The 18,253-nt window shown below is 45.9% G+C and overlaps 1 protein-coding gene across 7 annotated transcripts in view; it reads left to right on the plus strand.

The window, feature by feature from the left end:
• LOC136056585 (zinc finger protein 532-like) overlaps positions 1-17,806 on the plus strand; it is a 92,425-nt gene extending 74,619 nt beyond the window's left edge. For 4 of the 7 annotated variants that reach the window (XM_065748864.1, XM_065748866.1, XM_065748868.1 and 1 more), the window contains 3 exons: positions 15,005-15,117; positions 15,738-15,885; positions 17,312-17,806. In XM_065748864.1, coding sequence (XP_065604936.1) covers positions 15,005-15,117; positions 15,738-15,885; positions 17,312-17,806 — 756 coding nt within the window. The remainder of the gene's footprint in view (positions 1-15,004; positions 15,118-15,737; positions 15,886-17,311) is intronic. The other 3 variants (XM_065748865.1, XM_065748867.1, XM_065748869.1) reach the window with 1 other exon arrangement.
• The last annotated feature ends 447 nt before the right edge of the window (positions 17,807-18,253 follow it).

Here is an 18,253-nt window from a genome sequence, read left to right on the forward strand (position 1 = left end):
GGGGGAGGAGGAAACAGTAGGAATAGATGGGGCTTCAAAAAAAAAAAAAAGGCAACGGCATGATTTGAGAAGGAACGGTAACTTTACTAAATCTAATAAAATTGAACAATTGAGAGAGAAACAGTTTCCAAAACAAAAGCTATGAGCTCGCGTTAAGGAGGAATTGCAAGGGAAGCACATGAGCTGAAGCTCCTCAGCCACAGAGAGAAACGCACCCAGGCAGAACGGTGCCTGGCATCCGGTGCAGAGCTCCGCCCCTCTGCTGCTCCCCCACAGCATAAACTCCATAACTACCTGCATGATGGTCTGATGTGGAATACCGGCATCAAAACGACAAAATCACAACATTCCAAATCATCACATCATGCTTAACACATATCTATACAGAATGAAAACATGAATAACAAATTACGTACAAACAAATATATATGGAAAGACAAACTGCACTCGCCCAGCATCAAATTCCCTTCTGGGACACACTGGACATACCCACTTCTATCCATTACCCACCAGGTTCATCCAGGTCCCTGCGCAAAAACGGTCCCACAGAGGGGTTTGCACTTTCCAGAGGATGGAAGGACCCACACCGCTTTCCAAAACATGCTCCTTACAGGCACCACAGGGAACATATCGCCATCTAAGGTCTGTAGGGAGCTGGACTGAGTAGGAACGTCTCAGTTGGCTGATTCATAGGGTCATAAGGTTCAAAAGGACCTACAAGATCATCTAGTCCAACTATCCTCCTATCACTATCCCTACCCAACTACTAAATCAAATCCCTTAGCACCTCATCTAAACGCTTCTTGAACAGCGCTAGGGATGGTGCCTCAACCACCTCCTTAGGCAGGCCATTCCAGTGCCTGACCACTCTTTCAGAAAAAAAATGTTTCCTCAGGTCTAATCTAAATCTTCCCCAGCGCAAATTATGGCCATTCCCTCTAGTACTGTCATTATTTATCAGGGAGAAGAGGCCCACCCCCTCCTCACAACAACTTCCCTTCAGGAAGTGGTAGAGTGCAATAAGGTTTCCTCTGAGCCTCCTCTTCTCCAGACTAAACAATCCCAGCTCCCTCAGCCGCTCCTCATAAGACTTGTGCTCCAGACCCCTCACCAGTTTTGTTGCCCTTCTCTGAACACGCTCTAGGGCCTCAATGTCCTTCTTGTAGTGAGGGGCCCAAAACTGAACACAGTACTCGAGGCGCAGCCGCACCAGAGCTGAGTACAGGGGGATGATCACCTCCCTGCTCCTGCTGGCTACACTATTTCTAATACAGGCCAGGATGCTGTTGGCCTTCTTGGCCACCTGGGCACACTGCCGGCTCATGTTGAGCCGAGCATCAACCAACACCCCCAGGTCCTTTTCCTCTCTACATTCTTCAAGCCATTCTGCCCCAAGCCTATAGCATTGCATGGGGTTATTGTGGCCAAAGTGCAGGACCCAGCACTTGGTCTTATTGAACCTCATCCCATTGAGCTCAGCCCAGCTGTTCAGCCTATCCAAATCCCTACCCTCAGGGAGATTGACACATCCTCCCAACTTGGTGTCATCTGCAAACTTACTGAGGGTACACTCAATTCCCTCATCTAGGTCATCAATAAAGATATTAAACAAGATGGGCCCCAAAACTGACCCTTGGGGGACACCACTCATAACAGGACGCCAGCTGGACTTAACTCCATTAACCACTACCCTCTGGGCACGGCCCTCCAGCCAGTTCTCCACCCAGAGAAGAGTGAACCTGTCCACACCACGGGCTGACAGTTTCTTCAGGAGAATACTGTGGGAGACCGCGTCAAAGGCCTTGCTGAAGTCCAGGTAGACTACATCAACAGCCTTTCCCTCATCTACCTGTCTGGTCACCCAGTCATAGACAGATGAGGTTGGACAGGCACGACCTGCCCTTTGTGAACCCATGCTGGCTGGGTCTGATCCCCTGGTTGCCACGCACGTGTCGTGTGATCTCCCTCAAGATCATCTGCTCCATAACTTTCCGTGATACTGAGGTCAGGCTGACAGGCCTGTAGTTCCCTGGGGTCTTCCTTACAGCCTTTCTTGTAGGTTGGCGGCTTGCCAATGTGACTCCCATCTTCTGGGACCTCTCCAGATAACCAGGTATGCTTATAGATGGTATAAAGCAGCTTGGCAATCACCTCTGCCAGCTCCCTCAGCACCCTTGAGTGGATCCCATCTGGTCTCATGGACTTGTGGCAGTTCAGATGGAGGAGCTGGTCTCTGACTGTCTCTGCCTGGATCACAGGGGGTGTATTAAGCACTCTGTCCTGGACTTCCAGGTCAGGGCAAAAAGTACCTTGAGGATAACTGCTCTGTCTATTAAAGACAGATGTGAAGAAGGCATTGAGAACCTCAGCCTTTTCCTTATCATCTGTGGTTACATTCCCTACCGCATCAAATAAAGGAGAGAGATTCTCCTTAGTTCTTCTCTTGCTGTTAATCTATTTGTAAAAGGATTTTCTGTTCTCCTTTATTGCAGTAGCCAGTCTAAGTTCGAGCTGGGCTTTTGCATTTCTAACTTCCTGCCTGCAAATCTTGGCAAGTTCTCTGTAGTCTCCCCACGTAGCCTGTCCCATCTTCCAGAGGACATAGACTCTTTTTCTCTCGGAGTCTCAACAGAAGTTCCTGGTTCATCCACACTGGTTTTCTTTCCCTCCAGCTTGACTTGTGGGACTCAGGGACAGCCTGCTCCTGTGCCTTTAAGATTTCCATCTTGAGGAGCATCCAGGCTTCCTGAGCCCCTTTACCCCTCAGGAGCAAGTCCCAAGGGACCCTTCCAACAAGCATCCTGAACAGGTCAAAGTCTGCCCTCCGGAAGTCCAAGGTAGCAGTTTTGCTAGTCACCCTCTTCACAATACCCAGAATAGCAAACTCCTCCATTTCATGGTCACTCTGGCCAAGACAATCCCCAACCTTCACATCTCCTACTAGTCCTTTTCTGTTATTGATGAGCAGATCTAGCAAGGCACCTCCCCTGGTAGGCTCTTGCACCAGCTGTGTCAGGAAGCTATCTTCCACACACTCTGGAAATCTCATGGACTTATTAATCTGCGCAGTATTTTCAGCATATATCAGGGAAGTTGAAGTCCCCCATGAGAACGAGTGCTGGCCATCGTGCAACATCTACAAGTTGTTTATAGAACACCTCGTCTATTTCTTCATCCTGACTAGGTGGTCTATAACAGACCCCCACCATGATGTCACTCCTACAGACTATCCCCCTGATCCTTATCCATAGGGACTCTACTTTATCATTTCCAACCTCAAGCTCTTCAACATCAAAACACTCTTTGATATAGAGAGCTATGCCACCACCCTTTCTTCCCTGTCTATCCCTTCTGAAGAGCTTGTAGCCATCACTCCCAGTATTCCAGTCACGGGAGAGGTCCCACCATGTTTCTGTAATAGCCACAAGGTCATAGTTAGCCTGCCTCACAATGGCTTCAAGCTCTTGTTTGTTGCCCATGCTGCGTGCATTGGTATCTCAGCTGAAGTGCATCTATATCTGCCTCACCCCTTTCTCCAGCACAGCCCCCCTGGGCTCTTTACTGCTGAGCCCTGTTTTATCCCCTTCCCCCGTCACAGCTAGTTTAAAGCTCTCTCCTAGCTCCTGTGCTAGGATTCGTTTCCCCCTTTGAGACAGGTGCATTCTATCAACAGACAACAGGCCTGGGGCCGAGTAAACTGCCCCGTGGTCAAAAAACCCAAAGTGTCTATCTCTACACCAAACTCTCAGCCAATTATTCATCGCCTGTGTTTCCTTAGCCCATTCCGTGTCCTTCACTGCTGCAGAAGGTATGGAAGCAAACACCACTTGTGCTCCCACCCCTTGAACTAATCGCCCTAATCCCCTGAAATCTCTTTTCATAGTTCGCAGACTTCTCTGAGATATTTCATTGCAGTCTGCCTGAACTACAAGTAACGGGTAGTAGTTGGTGGGGCATATCAAATCCGAGAGTCTTCTAGCAATGTCCCTGATCCGAGCCCCAGGGAGACAGCACACTTCCCTGCGGTTTGGGTCTGGTCTGCAAATGGGGCCCTCAGTTCCCTTTAGAAGGGAGCCACCCACTACGATCACCTTCCTTTCTTTCTTAGTAGCAGCAGTCTCAATGCACGGAGTTGACTGCCTTGCCATTGGTGACCTCCTGCGGGAGTCCTCCTGCACTTCACCCCTTATCACCTCTTCAACTTCCAATGCTGCAAATCTATTGCTTAGGGGTATCTGGGGACACTGGGGAGGCAGAGGGGGAGATTGCCCACAGTACCAAACAGGGACTCTCTGCCAGCCCTCCCTATCCCTCAGATATCCCCCTTCTGCCCTACGGGGACAGGTCAGGGAGTCCACCACCAACTGCGGGGGATCTCCCTGGTGCCTTTCTCTTTGGTGCTCTAGGGAGCTACTCCACCAGTCAATCTCCCGCTCACAGTCCCTGATGGCCCTCACAGTCTCTCAACCTCCTCTTTCAGTTCAACCACCATGCTTAGCAGATCTTCCACCTGCTCACACCTTGCACAGGAGAACTGCTTAGCACCCTCATCCAGCAGTAGCAGGCTCTGGCACTCCTTGCAACCAGAATATTATATATAATATATATATTCTATTATATTGTTATTATTTATTATATATATTATATTGTGTTATTTTTCCTTTCTGATATCTATTTAGTAAATTAGCTTTCCTCCTCAGATCATTACTGCTGTTTTGTGCCTAAGCCCATCTCCCTTCTCCTTTTTTCCTTTCCCCGGGTGTGGGCCCGTGGGTCCCCTGCCTCAGTTGTCACAGTACCGGGTCAAACTGTCCTGCAAACTGGTGGCAGCCACCCATTGCTTTCAACGTTGTTTTTAGCAACCCATTGTACCTTTCAATTTTACCAGAAGCTGGTGCATGATAGGGGATATGGTAGATCCATTCAATGCCATGATCTTTGGCCCAAGTATTTACAAGAGAGTTTTTGAAATGAGTCCCATTATCTGACTCAATTCTTTCTGGAGTGCCATGTTGCCACAGGACTTGTTTCACAAGACCTAAGATAGTGTTTCAGGCCATAGCATGGGGTACTGCATATGTCTCAAGCCACATAGTGGTCACCTCCACCATTGTGAGCACATAACGCTTACCATCACGCATTCGTGGCAAGGTGATATAATCAACCTGCCACACCTCCCCGTATTTATACTTTTGCCATTGCCCTTCACCCCAAGGAGGTTTCATCCTCTTGGCCTGTTTAATTATGGCACATGTGTCACAGTCATGGATAACCTGCGCAATGGCATCCATAGTTAAGTCCACCCCTCAGTCTCTAGCCCACTTATGGGTTGCATCCCTTCCTTGATGGCCAGAGAACTCACAGGCCCACCAAACTAAAAATAGCTCTCCCTTGTTCTGCCAGTCCAAGTCTATCTGAGGCCTCAGGTCTCCCCAGAGGCTCTTTGCCACAGACTCCATGTGGGACCTCTCTCACCAGCAGCAGTGTAGAGAAAGTTCTTTACATCCTGTCCCATCCCTTCTGGCCCCATGGCCACAGTACGGGCTGTCTCCTGCTTAATTTGCTCAAAGGCCTGCTGCTGTTCAGGACCCCATGCAAAATTATTCTTTTTTCGAGTCACTTGATAGAGGGGGCTTACTATGAGGCTGTAGTTTGGGATGTGCATCCTCCAAAAACCTACTACACCCAGAAAAGACTGTGTCTCTTCCTTGTTAGTGGGTGGTGACATACTGGTGATTTTGTCAATCACATCTCCTGGAATGTGACGACGTCCATCTTGCCATTTTACTCCCAGGAACTGAATTTCTTGGGCAGGTCCCTTCACTTTGTTCCATTTAATAGCAAAACCAGCACCCAGAAGAATTTGGATTATTCGCTCTCCTTTTTTAAAAACTTCCTCTGCTGTATCACCCCACACAACAATGTCATCCATGTACTGGAGGTGCTCAGGTGCCCCACCCTGTTCCAGTGTGGTTTGAATCAGCCCATGGCAAATGGTTGGGCTGTGTTTCCACCCCTGGGGCAAACGGTTCCAGGTGTACTGAACGCCCCTCCAGGTGAAAGCAAACTGTGGTCTGCCAAAAAAGGAATAGAAAAGAATGCATTGGCAATGTCAGTGGGGGCATACCACTTGGCTGCCTTTGACTCCAGTTCATACTGCAGCTCCAACATATCTGGCACAGCAGCACTCAGTGGGGGGGGGGGGGGGGGGTCACTCCATTCAGGCCACGGTAATCTACTGTCAGCAGCCAATCTCTATTGGCTTTACATACCAACCATACGGGGCTGTTAAACGGTGAGTGAGTTTTGCTGATCACTCCCTGGCTCTCTAGCTGACGGATCAAGTTACGAATGGGGAGCAAGGAATCCCTGTTGGTGCAGTACTGCCGTCTGTGCACCGTTTTTGTAGCGATAGGTACATGCTGCTCTTTCACTTTCAGTACCCCCACAACAGACAGATCTTCTGACAGGCCAGGTAAAACAGACAGCTGCTGAATGTTGTCTGCATCTACAGCAGCTATTCCAAAAGCCCATCGGTATCCCTTGGGATCCTTGAAATGTCCCCTTCTGAGATAGTCAATACCGAGTATGCATGGAGCCCCCTGTCCAGTCACTATGGGATGCTTCTGCCAGGTTTTACCGGTGAGGCTTATTTCTGCCTCCAACACAGACAGTTCCTGAGAACCCCCAGTCACTCCAGAAATAGGAATCAATTCTGTCCCTTTATAACTCGAGGGCATCAGAGTGCACTGTGCACTGTGCCTTATATCTTTGTGGCTCTAATGTGCCAGGCCATCTAATCCACACAGTCCAATACACTCTATTATCCCTTTCCCTCCCCTGGCTGAGGGCAGGGCTCCTCTATTGGTTACCTGCAGTGACAGGAGCAATTTCATTGGTGGCTGATCTCTGCTGTAGTTCTCTCACCCGTGCTCGCAGTGCAGGAGTGGGTTTTTTATGCCACTTCCTCATGTCCTCTCCGTTTCCACATAAGAAGCTCCACATGGCCACACATGACACGGTGTTACCGCTGTCATTTGCTCAAGCAGAGAGGCGGTTGCCTTTGGTGACCAAGACTTTCATCAGTTTGATCAATTGCTTCATCAGATCCTTTGGGTCATGCTCGTCTTCATCAGGTGTTTCCAATACTGACACAGGTTCATCCCTATTCATCAGTAATGACAGTTCCTCCAGTATAATTTTCTATGTCTTCTTTATCTCACCTACTTCTGCTACCACTGACACAGCTGCAATGGAAGCATGTGATGGCGGAAACTGTTGTTCAAAGTTTTGAAGTGTAATAATCAATTCATAAACTGGGAGTCTTTGTCTTAGCCCTAGTATCTATGGAACATTGCTACAGTGTACTTGCATACCTCTCTGGTGCTGTTTTTGAGAGCTTACGATATACATCAGGTGTACACCTTACTCTATCAGGATCACGGACCTGGTGCGGATTGTTAGAGATGAAATTAGGATCATACAGCATCTCTACTACGGCCGTTTCCCTCAAAAATTGGATACCTTTCTTCACGGTGTTCCATCTTTCCACCTTAAGCTCCAGGTCATCTTTGTAAGGATCTCTCTCCTTTACAGACACTAGTACTGTAAAAGACAAACTGTTTTCCTTTGTCTCAAAGTTTGCTTTGTAAGGTCTTCCCTGGTGACAAGACTGACTGATAACTGCCAGTTATCTGGATGGGTGTCATGGTGCCATTGTCTCTGGTTATGGTTGTAAAGATAAGCAGAAATAGGTGCAAATAGTCTTTTTTCCGGGGTACGGCTTATGGCTTGGAGAAGCTGACCACCACAAAGACAATGCTCCTGCATGGCAATGAAGGCAACATCCTCTGCTGGCTTATCTGTTGGGCCAGACATGTCACACAAAGAAAAGGAAAAAACACCTGAGAAATGAGGGATAAAAGGCCTTCACTGAACTAAGGATTTTGGGGGAGAAGAACTTTCAGAAAACAACTTTGGAGAAGAACTCCCAAAGAAAAAAATCTTTGAGGAGAACTCCCAAAGAGACTCAGGACAGACCCTGAGGCCTGCTTGCTGCCATCTCCCATCCCCCGCAGTAACCAGACAAGTTCCTGAGATCAACGGACCTACTATGAACCTTGCTGGATCCACAGTGGTGATTATATCTCTCTTGCTTTCTGCCAAGTCTCCTTGCTTTTCATCTCTTTTCTATCGCCCATCTTCCATTCCCCATATCCCTAAGCAACTAGTATTTGTAATAAACTGGTTGGGCTAACATTTGACCAGTTGTGTCTTAATCTTGCCATCAGGTATACATATAAAGAACCTTGTCTCCCTCCTTTATATTGGAGCATGACAAGTACTCATTCCCAGAGGGTAGCAACTCCATTCAAACATCTGCTAATTCCTGTCAATAGCTGGGTCTCAAGCAATGCTTCCCAGTTGGCAAGCTTTGTTGCTATCTAGGGCACATTGCTGGCACCGTTTTCCCAACAACGCAGCAACTCCTGCTGGCTACACTATTTCTAATACAGGCCAGGATGCTGTTGGCCTTCTTGGCCACCTGGGCACACTGCCGGCTCATGTTAAGCCGAGCATCAACCAACACCCCCAGGTCCTTTTCCTCTCTACATTCTTCAAGCCATTCTGCCCTAAGCCTATAGCATTGCATGGGGTTATTGTGGCCAAAGTGCAGGACCCGGCACTTGGTCTTATTGAACCTCAGCCCAGCTGTTCAGCCTATCCAAATCCCTCTGAAGGGCCTCCCTACCCTCAGGCAGTTTGACACATCCTCCCAACTTGGTGTCATCTGCAAACTTACTGAGGGTACACTCAATTCCCTCATCTAGGTCATCAATAAAGATATTAAACAAGATGGGCCCCAAAACTGACCCTTGGGGGACACCACTCGTAACAGGACGCCAGCTGGACTTAACTCCATTAACCACTACCCTCTGGGCACGGCCCTCCAGCCAGTTCTCCACCCAGAGAAGAGTGAACCTGTCCACACCACGGGCTGACAGTTTCTTCAGGAGAATACTGTGGGAGACGGTGTCAAAGGCCTTGCTGAAGTCCAGGTAGACTACATCAACAGCCTTTCCTTCATCTACCTGTCTGGTCACCCACTCATAGAAGGAGATGAGGTTGGACAGGCACGACCTGCCCTTTGTGAATCCGTGCTGGCTGGGTCTGATCCCCTGGTTGCCACGCACGTGTCGTGTGATCTCCCTCAAGATCATCTGCTCCATAACTTTCCGTGATACCGAGGTCAGGCTGACAGGCCTGTAGTTCCCCGGGTCTTCCTTACAGCCTTTCTTGTAGATGGGAGTCACATCGGCAAGCCTCCAATCTTGTGGGACCTCTCCAGATAACCAGGAATTCTGATAGATGGCAGAAAGTGGCTTGGCAATCACCTCTGCCAGCTCCCTCAGCACCCTTGGGTGGATCCCATCTGGTCCCATGGACTTGTGGCAGTTCAGATGGAGGAGAAGATCTCTGACCATCTCTGCTTGGATCACAGGGGGTGCATTATGCACCCCGTCCCGGACTTCCAGGTCAGGGCAAGGACCGTGTGGACAACTGCTCTGTCTATTAAAGACAGATGTGAAGAAGGCATTGAGAACCTCAGCCTTTTCCTTATCATCTGTGGTTACATTCCCTACCGCATCAAGTAAAGGAGAGAGATTCTCCTTAGTTCTTATCTTGTAGTTAATATATTTGTAAAAGGGTTTCCTGTTCTCCTTTACAGCAGTAGCCAGTCTAAGTTCAAGCTGGGCTTTTGCATTTCTAATTTTCTGCCTGCAAATCTCGGCCAGTTCTCTGTAGTCACCCCACGTAGCCTGTCCCATCTTCCAGAGGACATAGACTCTCTTTTTCTCTCGGAGTCTCAACAAAAGATCCCGGTTCATCCACACTGGTCTTTTTCTCCTCCGGCTCGATTTACGGGACTCCGGGACAGCCTACTCCTGTGCCTTTAAGATTTCCATCTTGAGGAGCATCCAGGCTTCCTGAGCCCCTTTACCCCTCAGGAGCAAGTCCCAAGGGACCCTTGCAACAAGTGTCCTGAACAGGTCAAAGTCTGCCCTCCGGAAGTCCAAGGTAGCAGTTTTGCTAGTCACCCTCTTCATAATACCCAGAATAGCAAACTCCACCATTTCATGGTCACTCTGGCCAAGACAATCCCCAACCTTCACATCTCCTACTAGTCCTTTTCTGTTATTGATGAGCAGATCTAGCAAGGCACCTCCCCTGGTAGGCTCTTGCACCAGCTGTGTCAGGAAGCTATCTTCCACACACTCTGGAAATCTCATGGACTTATTAATCTGCGCAGTATTTTCAGCATATATCAGGGAAGTTGAAGTCCCCCATGAGAACGAGTGCTGGCCATCGTGCAACATCTACGAGTTGTTTATAGAACACCTCGTCTATTTCTTCATCCTGACTAGGTGGTCTATAACAGACCCCCACGACAATGTCGCTCCTACAGACCAACCCCCTGATGCTTATCCATAGGGACTCTACTTTATCATTTCCAACCTCAAGCTCTTCAACATCAAAACACTCTTTGATATAGAGAGCTATGCCACCACCCTTTCTTCCCTGTCTATCCCTTCTGAAGAGCTTGTAGCCATCAATCCTAGTACTCCAGTCATGGGAGGAGTTCCACTACGTTTCTGTAATAGCCACAAGGTCATAGTTAGCCTGCCTCACAATGGCTTCAAGCTCCTCTTGTTTGTTGCCCATGCTGCGTGCATTGGTGTAGATGCACGTCATCTGAGACATCTGCCTCACCCCTTTCTCCAGCACAGCCCCCCTGGGCTCTTTACTGCTGAGCCCTGTTTTATCCCCTTCCCCCATCACAGCTAGTTTAAAGCTCTCTCAATGAGTCCAGCTAGCTCCTGTGCTAGGATTCGTTTCCCCCTTTGAGACAGGTGCATTCTATCAACAGACAACAGGCCTGGGGCCGAGTAAACTGCCCCGTGGTCAAAAAACCCAAAGTGTCTATCTCTACACCAGCCTCTCAGCCGATTATTCATCACCTGTGTTTTCCTAGCCCATTCTGTGTCCTTCACTGCTGCAGAAGGTATGGAAGCAAACACCACTTGTGCTCCCACCCCTTGAACTAATCGCCCTAATCCCCTGAAATCTCTTTTCATAGTTCGCAGGCTTCTCTGAGCTATTTCATCGCTGCCTGCTTGAACTATGAGTAACGGATAGTAGTCAGTGGGACGTATCAAATCCGGGAGTCTTCTAGCTATGTCCTTGACCCAGGCCCCAGGGAGACAGCACACTTCCCTGTGGTTTGGGTCTGGTCTGCAAATGGGGCCCTCAGTTCCCATTGAGAAAGGAGCCGCCCACTATGATCACCTTTCTTTCTTTCTTGGCAGCGGCAGTCTCAATGTGCAGAATCGACTGCCTTGCCATTGGTGACCTCCTGGGGGAATCTTCCTACACCTCCCCCCTTATCTCCCCTTCAACGTCCAACGCTGCAAACCTATTGCTTAGGGGGACCTGGGGACACGAGGTAGGCAGAGGGGGAGATTGCTCACGGTACTGAGCAGGAACTTTCTGCCAGCCCTCCCCATCCCTCAGATACCCCCCCTCTCCTTAACGGGGACAGGTCAGGGAGTCCACCACCAATTGTGGGGTATCTCCCCGGCACCTTTCTCTCTGGCACTCAAATTAGCTACTCCACCAGTCAATTTCCCGCTTGCAGTCCCTGATGGCCCTTAGTCTCTCAACCTCCTCTTTCAGTTCTGTCACCATGCTAAGCACAACTTCCACCTGCTCACACCTCACGCAGGAGAACTGCTTGCCACCCTCCTCCAGAAGCAGCAGGCTCTGGCACTCACTGCAACCAGAGACCTATGTAGTCATGTTTCTAGGCAGACCTTCTGTCTGGGTCGCCACAGCCTTTTTAAGGCAAGCCCTCTGTCTAGTAGAGACCATGGCACAAAAGTAAAAAAGAATAAAAAGTAAATAAGAATTAAAATAAATTTTAAAATATATATAAGATATAAATGATAATAATGAAATAAAAAATAAAAATAGAACACAACACTGCAAACACAGAGACCGGTAATAAATAGCATGGATTCACAAGAGAGGAGGGATAGTAATCCTGCACCCTGCCACACGAGCTCCTGTACCTACACTGCAGCACTGTAAGGGGGTGGTACTCACATGTACATCGCTCCTCCCTATGCCTGGTGGGCATAATTGCTTAAGCAAAGCCTCCCGGGCAGCTTGATTTTCTACTTGTCTCTCTAGCGTATTTTGTAAACGGTCAAGAAATTTTATGTAGGGCTCGGCAGCCTCCTGCCTAATTGATGTAAATGATGTGCTAGATGAATTAGTGTCGGGTATCCGACGGATAGCACGCAACACCAAAGTCTTAACTTGTTCAAAGCATTGCCTGTCCATCTGTGCCTGAGCCTGAGGTATTGCCTGGACCCCCTCCCCCATGAGTTCCTCTATGCCAATGTGATTGAGGTTATTCAGATTATTCATAGCCTGGATGGTAGCCAGTTCCCGATACTCAGTCATAAACACGGTTATTGCATGGGAGACAGGATTGTTTGTAACAAAATTTTCCAATCGTGAGGGGTCATAATATAACTGTCACCAATTGCAGCCAAAAGATGATATGTAAAGGGAGACTGAATTCCATAATCTCTCACTGACTTCGTTAGTTCCTTCACTGCCTCGTAAGGCAGGGAGTCCCACTGGGGGGGCTGATTTGCATGATACAACACAGGAAAGGCTTGCAACGTATCAGCATCACCCCGTAATATTGCTTCTTTTCTGCACTGCTCTAAAGCACCATAGTATGCTGTAGAAAAAATTTTCTTTCCCACTCCCTTCAAGTTATCATCAGAAGGGAAAATGTTCGATTTGTCGTCCGTATCTACTGAACCAGGATCTGAAAGATTCTGGCGGCTGCATTCCTTAACTAAACGGTCGCCGGGAGGGGTGAGTTCATTCCCCTTATCTCTAATATCTCTTTCTATAGCGCCTCTACCTCAAATAAAGGCTCTGTCACCGCCTTTGCTTGCTTTACAGGTGGCCGATGTTGTTTGTAACATTTTCAAGGCACAGGGTCCGCCGTCTCTAGGTCTTTCATTCAGGTCCCGCAGGGTTTCATGGAGTCTCTTTGTCCACCCCTGCAGAGACTGAGAATCTGTCTTCAGGGCAGCCTTGAAAATACCATTATAACATACGATAAGGCCTGCCCCTGTTGGATTGTATGGCAGGTGGAATGGCCACTCGATATTGTTCTCTTCTGCCCAGCGCTGTATCATTGCACCCATGAAAAGACTCCCTTGGTTGTTCTCAGTGACTTGTGGTGTCCCGTAGGCAGACATCAATCTCATGAGTGCTTTGATGGTATATGCCTCACATGTACATCGCTCCTCCCTATGCCTGGTGGGCAGGGACACGTTGCTGCCTTCCCTGAGGCCTCTTCGGAGCTGAGGGTGTAGGCGAGGGTGCCATTGCCTCGCGAGAGCTGCTGGGAGCTGAAGGGACTAGCTGCTCTCACTCAGTTCCCCTGAGACAGGAACCTCCTGAAAACCCCCCCTGTACCTCAAAATCTGTCACTGCAGCTCTGGCTGTGCTGACTGCAAAGCAGTTGATCTTGAGCACTGATCTCAAGGATCCTCTCTCTTTTCCCCCTTTCCTGGGGAGTGGGTCCATGGGTCCCCTGCCCCATTAGTCACAGAACTAGGCCAAACTGGCCCATAAGCCATTGAAAGAAGGAAAACTCTGTTCTCTGATAGAGCAGGAAAAAAATGATCAGGGAAATATGATTTTTTTTCTTCTAAATAACTCGACTGATCACATGAGACTGTCCATGCCTTCATTTGTACCTGACCAGCAGAGTAAAATGTTTGAAATATTCTTCCTCAGAGTAGAATACTTGAAATCTGGGTGCAAGTGACCAGGATTTCTTTCAAGTGATTCCAATAAAATCCACTTCTTCTTTAGACCTTTCACACCCTAAATCATTGTGCAGAATACTGAGTGTGGAATACTGGCTCTGTCTGGTTTGTTGAAAAGTCTTAGATTATATATATTTGATCATTCTTTGGATTTAATTTTCAAGATGTTACGTTGATTTCCTTATTACTACCAAGGCAGTAGAAAATTAACAGATAGGAGCTTGAAAAATCTACTTAATTGTGGAAGGAAGTAGGAGATTTGGGAATATTTGTTTCCTTGTTGCAACTACTGATAAGACAGGCCAATTTGGACTGAGTTCTAAGATTGGTCATGTGCTAGTAAGTTTAAAGCATAGGGACGTCATTTGTTCTTGGGGCTTTTATATTTATAGTTCATAGTTTTGGTGACATTATTTCTTCAAATAGTATGTCTCCCTTGGCTGTGTTCAGCTGGAATGACGTAGTTGGAGACTACTCCATCCTTTTTACATTCTTTCCTTTTCTTTCTCCTTCCACGTAACCAATAGTAATAAAAAACACACAGAATTCCCCAAACAGATGTCCCTCAAGTTGGCATTAGACTATCTCTCATTTCCTTGTTACTTTTCTGAGCCTTGTTGGTATATCAGTACTCATGATGATTTGTTTTGGTCCTTATTTAAAGGGTGCCCTTCACCCCTTGTCTTGTGGGTGACTGGTAACTTCTTAGCAGCTGCAGAAGTCATTTGGTGATGGGAAGGGAAAGGTGACTTTATGGTGAAAGCGCATCTCTGTTCGTGCTGCTTTTACTGATCCAGAAATAGCCCCCTGATCTTCCTTACTGCTTTGATGGAAGAGTTTCACTTCATCCACAGTATGTGATACCTGTTTACAGTCTTTGGTAGGTGTGTGCTGGCCACACAGCTTTGCAGGAGATCTACTTCCTCTGCCTCCTACAAAGCTGCTGTAGGAATGGTGCATGCATGAAGATACAGTGTCAGATACTGGTAAGTGTGTTTCTTTCCTATTATTAAAGGGTTTGACACATGCACTACTTTTGCTTAGCTATTTTTTATTAATGCATTTTTCTTCTTCTTTTAAAGCAAACGAAGAAACACCCTTGTCGACAATGTGACAAATCTTTCAGTTCATCCCATAGTTTATGTCGTCACAATCGTATCAAGCACAAAGGCATTAGGAAGGTTTACACGTGCTCGTAAGTTCTACTTCTGTTTATTTTTTAAAGATACTAGGAACAGAGTATAAACCAACAACAAACACTGTTAACTGTATTTCTCTTCACAACTTTTCCAAGCACTGAGGTTAGACTAACCCAACCTAACCTCGGTACTATACATTAGTTCCAAGGAGATAAAGAATTTGAACATGAATGCAGAATTAAGACTCCTTTGGAACTAGCATTCATCCTTCATGGAAAGTGATTGTTTTCTTCCTGAAATTTAGTTCAGGGAGAACTTGACAAAGTGTTTAATTGAATGTACAGTTACATAAAGAGAGGTATAAGAAACAAACTCAGATGCTCTTGGGTCTTTTCTGACCCACATTTTCTACTATTTTGGATATTATCTTCAGAGAACTACTTTCATTTGCTGTGAATATAAGCTGCTCAAACATTTACAGTTTTGTTTTGTAATTGTTCTCCTTTTCTAATAATATTTGTGCAATTGATTGGAAAAGCACTGTCTTTAATATTAGCTTTAATAGATTGGATTTGTCTGGGCTTATTTACTAGTTCTGTTCACATTCTCCAGAATAGTGCATCTATTTTTAAGCATGACATTTGAACCTCTACATGCCTGCTCTGTGTTTATATAGGCACTGCCCAGATTCAAGACGTACTTTTACTAAGCGATTGATGTTGGAAAAACATATTCAATTGATGCATGGCATTAAAGACCCTAATGTAAAAGAAATGACTGAATTGACTAGTATGGAAGAAAGGGAAGTAAAAGAAGATATAAAGGTAATCACTTTAAAGATTCAGTCGCTCAATGAATTTTTTGTGGGTATATGTTCAGGATCTTTAAATAGACGCAGGTATTTTGATACCATAAAATTCTGCTCTGTGAAGCTGAGCAGAGTTTGGTTTACAAGCACTTTTCAAAACCTCTGCAACTAAGTCTTCTCGTAGCTGTAGAAAAAGCTACAGGTTGCATAGAAGAATTGTGAGCTTATCCCAAATACCCAGCCTTGAGTTTATTTGACATAAATGTTAGAGTGAAACTGCTTTTAATCTGACCATGAGTGTTAGGAGGAAAGAAAGTAAGAAGACAGCACTGTCCAAAAACCTGTGTTTCAACCTTTGACAATATATTAATTTGGCTAATAATCAGGAGATAATCAAATCAAATTTCATTTATGAAACATTAAGTGTAGTTGGAGTTCAGTTTCAGAAGGTGTCACGCTCCAATATAAAGGAGGGAGATGAGTTCTTTGATTATGTGTATACCTGGTGTGACATTAAGACACAATGGGTCAAATGTTAGCCCAACCAGTTTATTACAAATACTAGTTGCTTAGGGATATGGGGAAGGGAAGGTGAGTGATAGAAAAGAGATAAAAAGCAAGGAGTCTTGGCAGAAAGCAAGAGAGATATCATCACCACTGTGGATCCAGTGAGGTTCGTAGTAGGTCCATTGATCTCAGGAACTTGTCACTGCGGGGGATGGGAGAAAGCCTGGAAGCTTTGCAGCAAGCAGGCCTTGGGGTTCTTCGAAAGAGGTTTCCCCCTCAGGGAATTCTCCACCAAAGGTTTTTTTCTCTTCGGGAGTTCTCTGTCAAAGTTATATTTTTCTTTGGGAGTTCTTCTCTGAAAGTTTTTTCTCTGAAAATTCTTCTCTAAAAATTCTTCTCCGAGAGTTCTTCTCCAGGAATTCTTCTCTAAAATCCTTGGTTCAGTGAAGGCCTTTTATTCCCCATTTCTCACCCATCTAGATAATCAGCAGTTATCAGTCAGAGTCTAATCACCAGAAAAGGCCTTACAAAGCAAGCTTTTGAGACAAAAGAAAGGAAAACAATTTCCGTCCTTCACAGAGGGTAGTGTTGTAAAGTTACTAGACCTATATTCTGCATTCTATACACAACTGCAGTCACATTAACGTATACTTGCAGTTACACTGGCAAATACTTAATCTTGTTTATACAGTGCATTAGATTCTGCTGCTTTATCAGAGCTGACAAAATAAAATTTGTATGCAATTTATAGTAAGGAAAACCCTTATTTTTTAAACATGTACAACATATATTTGCTTGTATTATTTCAAATACTATATTTATCTAAGTTGCACTGGAACCTACCAGGAAAGGGGAAGTTTTTGTAGTTGGCAGTCGTGGTCATTGCAGTCACTGCGTATTTATGCTTACAAAAATACTATTTGTGATTTTTTTAGGTTCCTAGTCCAAAGCGTAAATTGGAAGAACCTGTACTGGAATTCAGGCCTCCACGAGGTACAATCACACAACCACTGAAGAAGCTAAAAATAAATGTTTTTAAGGTTCACAAGTGTGCTGTCTGTGGCTTTACAACAGAAAATCTTCTCCAGTTCCACGAACATATTCCTCAGCACAAATCTGATGGCTCTTCGTACCAGTGCAGGGAGTGTGGACTCTGCTACACATCTCATGTGTCTCTCTCCAGGCATCTCTTCATTGTACACAAGCTGAAGGAGCCGCAGCTAGTATCAAAGCAGAATGGATCCAGGGAGGATAATCAGCAAGAGAATAAATCCAACCATGAAGATGAATTGTCTGACAATGCTGTGTTGGACAGAAGATGCAAAGTGTGTGCAAAGACTTTTGAAACTGAAGCAGCCTTAAATACTCACATGAGAACACATGGCATGGCCTTCATTAAGTCAAAAAGAATGAGCTCAGCTGAAAAGTGATCAGATCATCGGGACCCAGAAATCTCTCTACGCTGGAATACTAATGACATTTTTGTTACAGAAAGTTCAAGGTATAATAGTGTTAACAGTACTGTTCAGATTGTTGCAATATATTCTGCATAATAACATCCCCCTTCACCTCATTGTCTATACCTTCAAAACCATTGAAGCAGTATTTGAGTTGAGAAGAGTTTGTATATATTTAAACTAATTACTTTTATACTCTTTGTTATGTGTTTGTATTGGTATCTAGTGGAAATTTTTTTGTTTGTTTTATTTCTGTTTTTTGTAGTATGTTCCTCTAAAACAGAGTTCTTAATGCTGGGGCAGTTTCTTGGGTTCTCTTAAACTGTTTCTTACATGTAAGTTTCTGAAAGAAAGTTTAGCAGAGGCAGCACATAGAGGGGAAAAAAGAAGAAAGCAAGTCAAGTTAGGAAGCTTTTGAAC

The sequence above is a fragment of the Cyrtonyx montezumae genome, unplaced genomic scaffold (genome assembly GCF_038088225.1).
Source record: "Cyrtonyx montezumae isolate F1298 unplaced genomic scaffold, pur_monq_1.0 scaffold_53, whole genome shotgun sequence".
Lineage (NCBI taxonomy): Eukaryota > Metazoa > Chordata > Aves > Galliformes > Odontophoridae > Cyrtonyx > Cyrtonyx montezumae.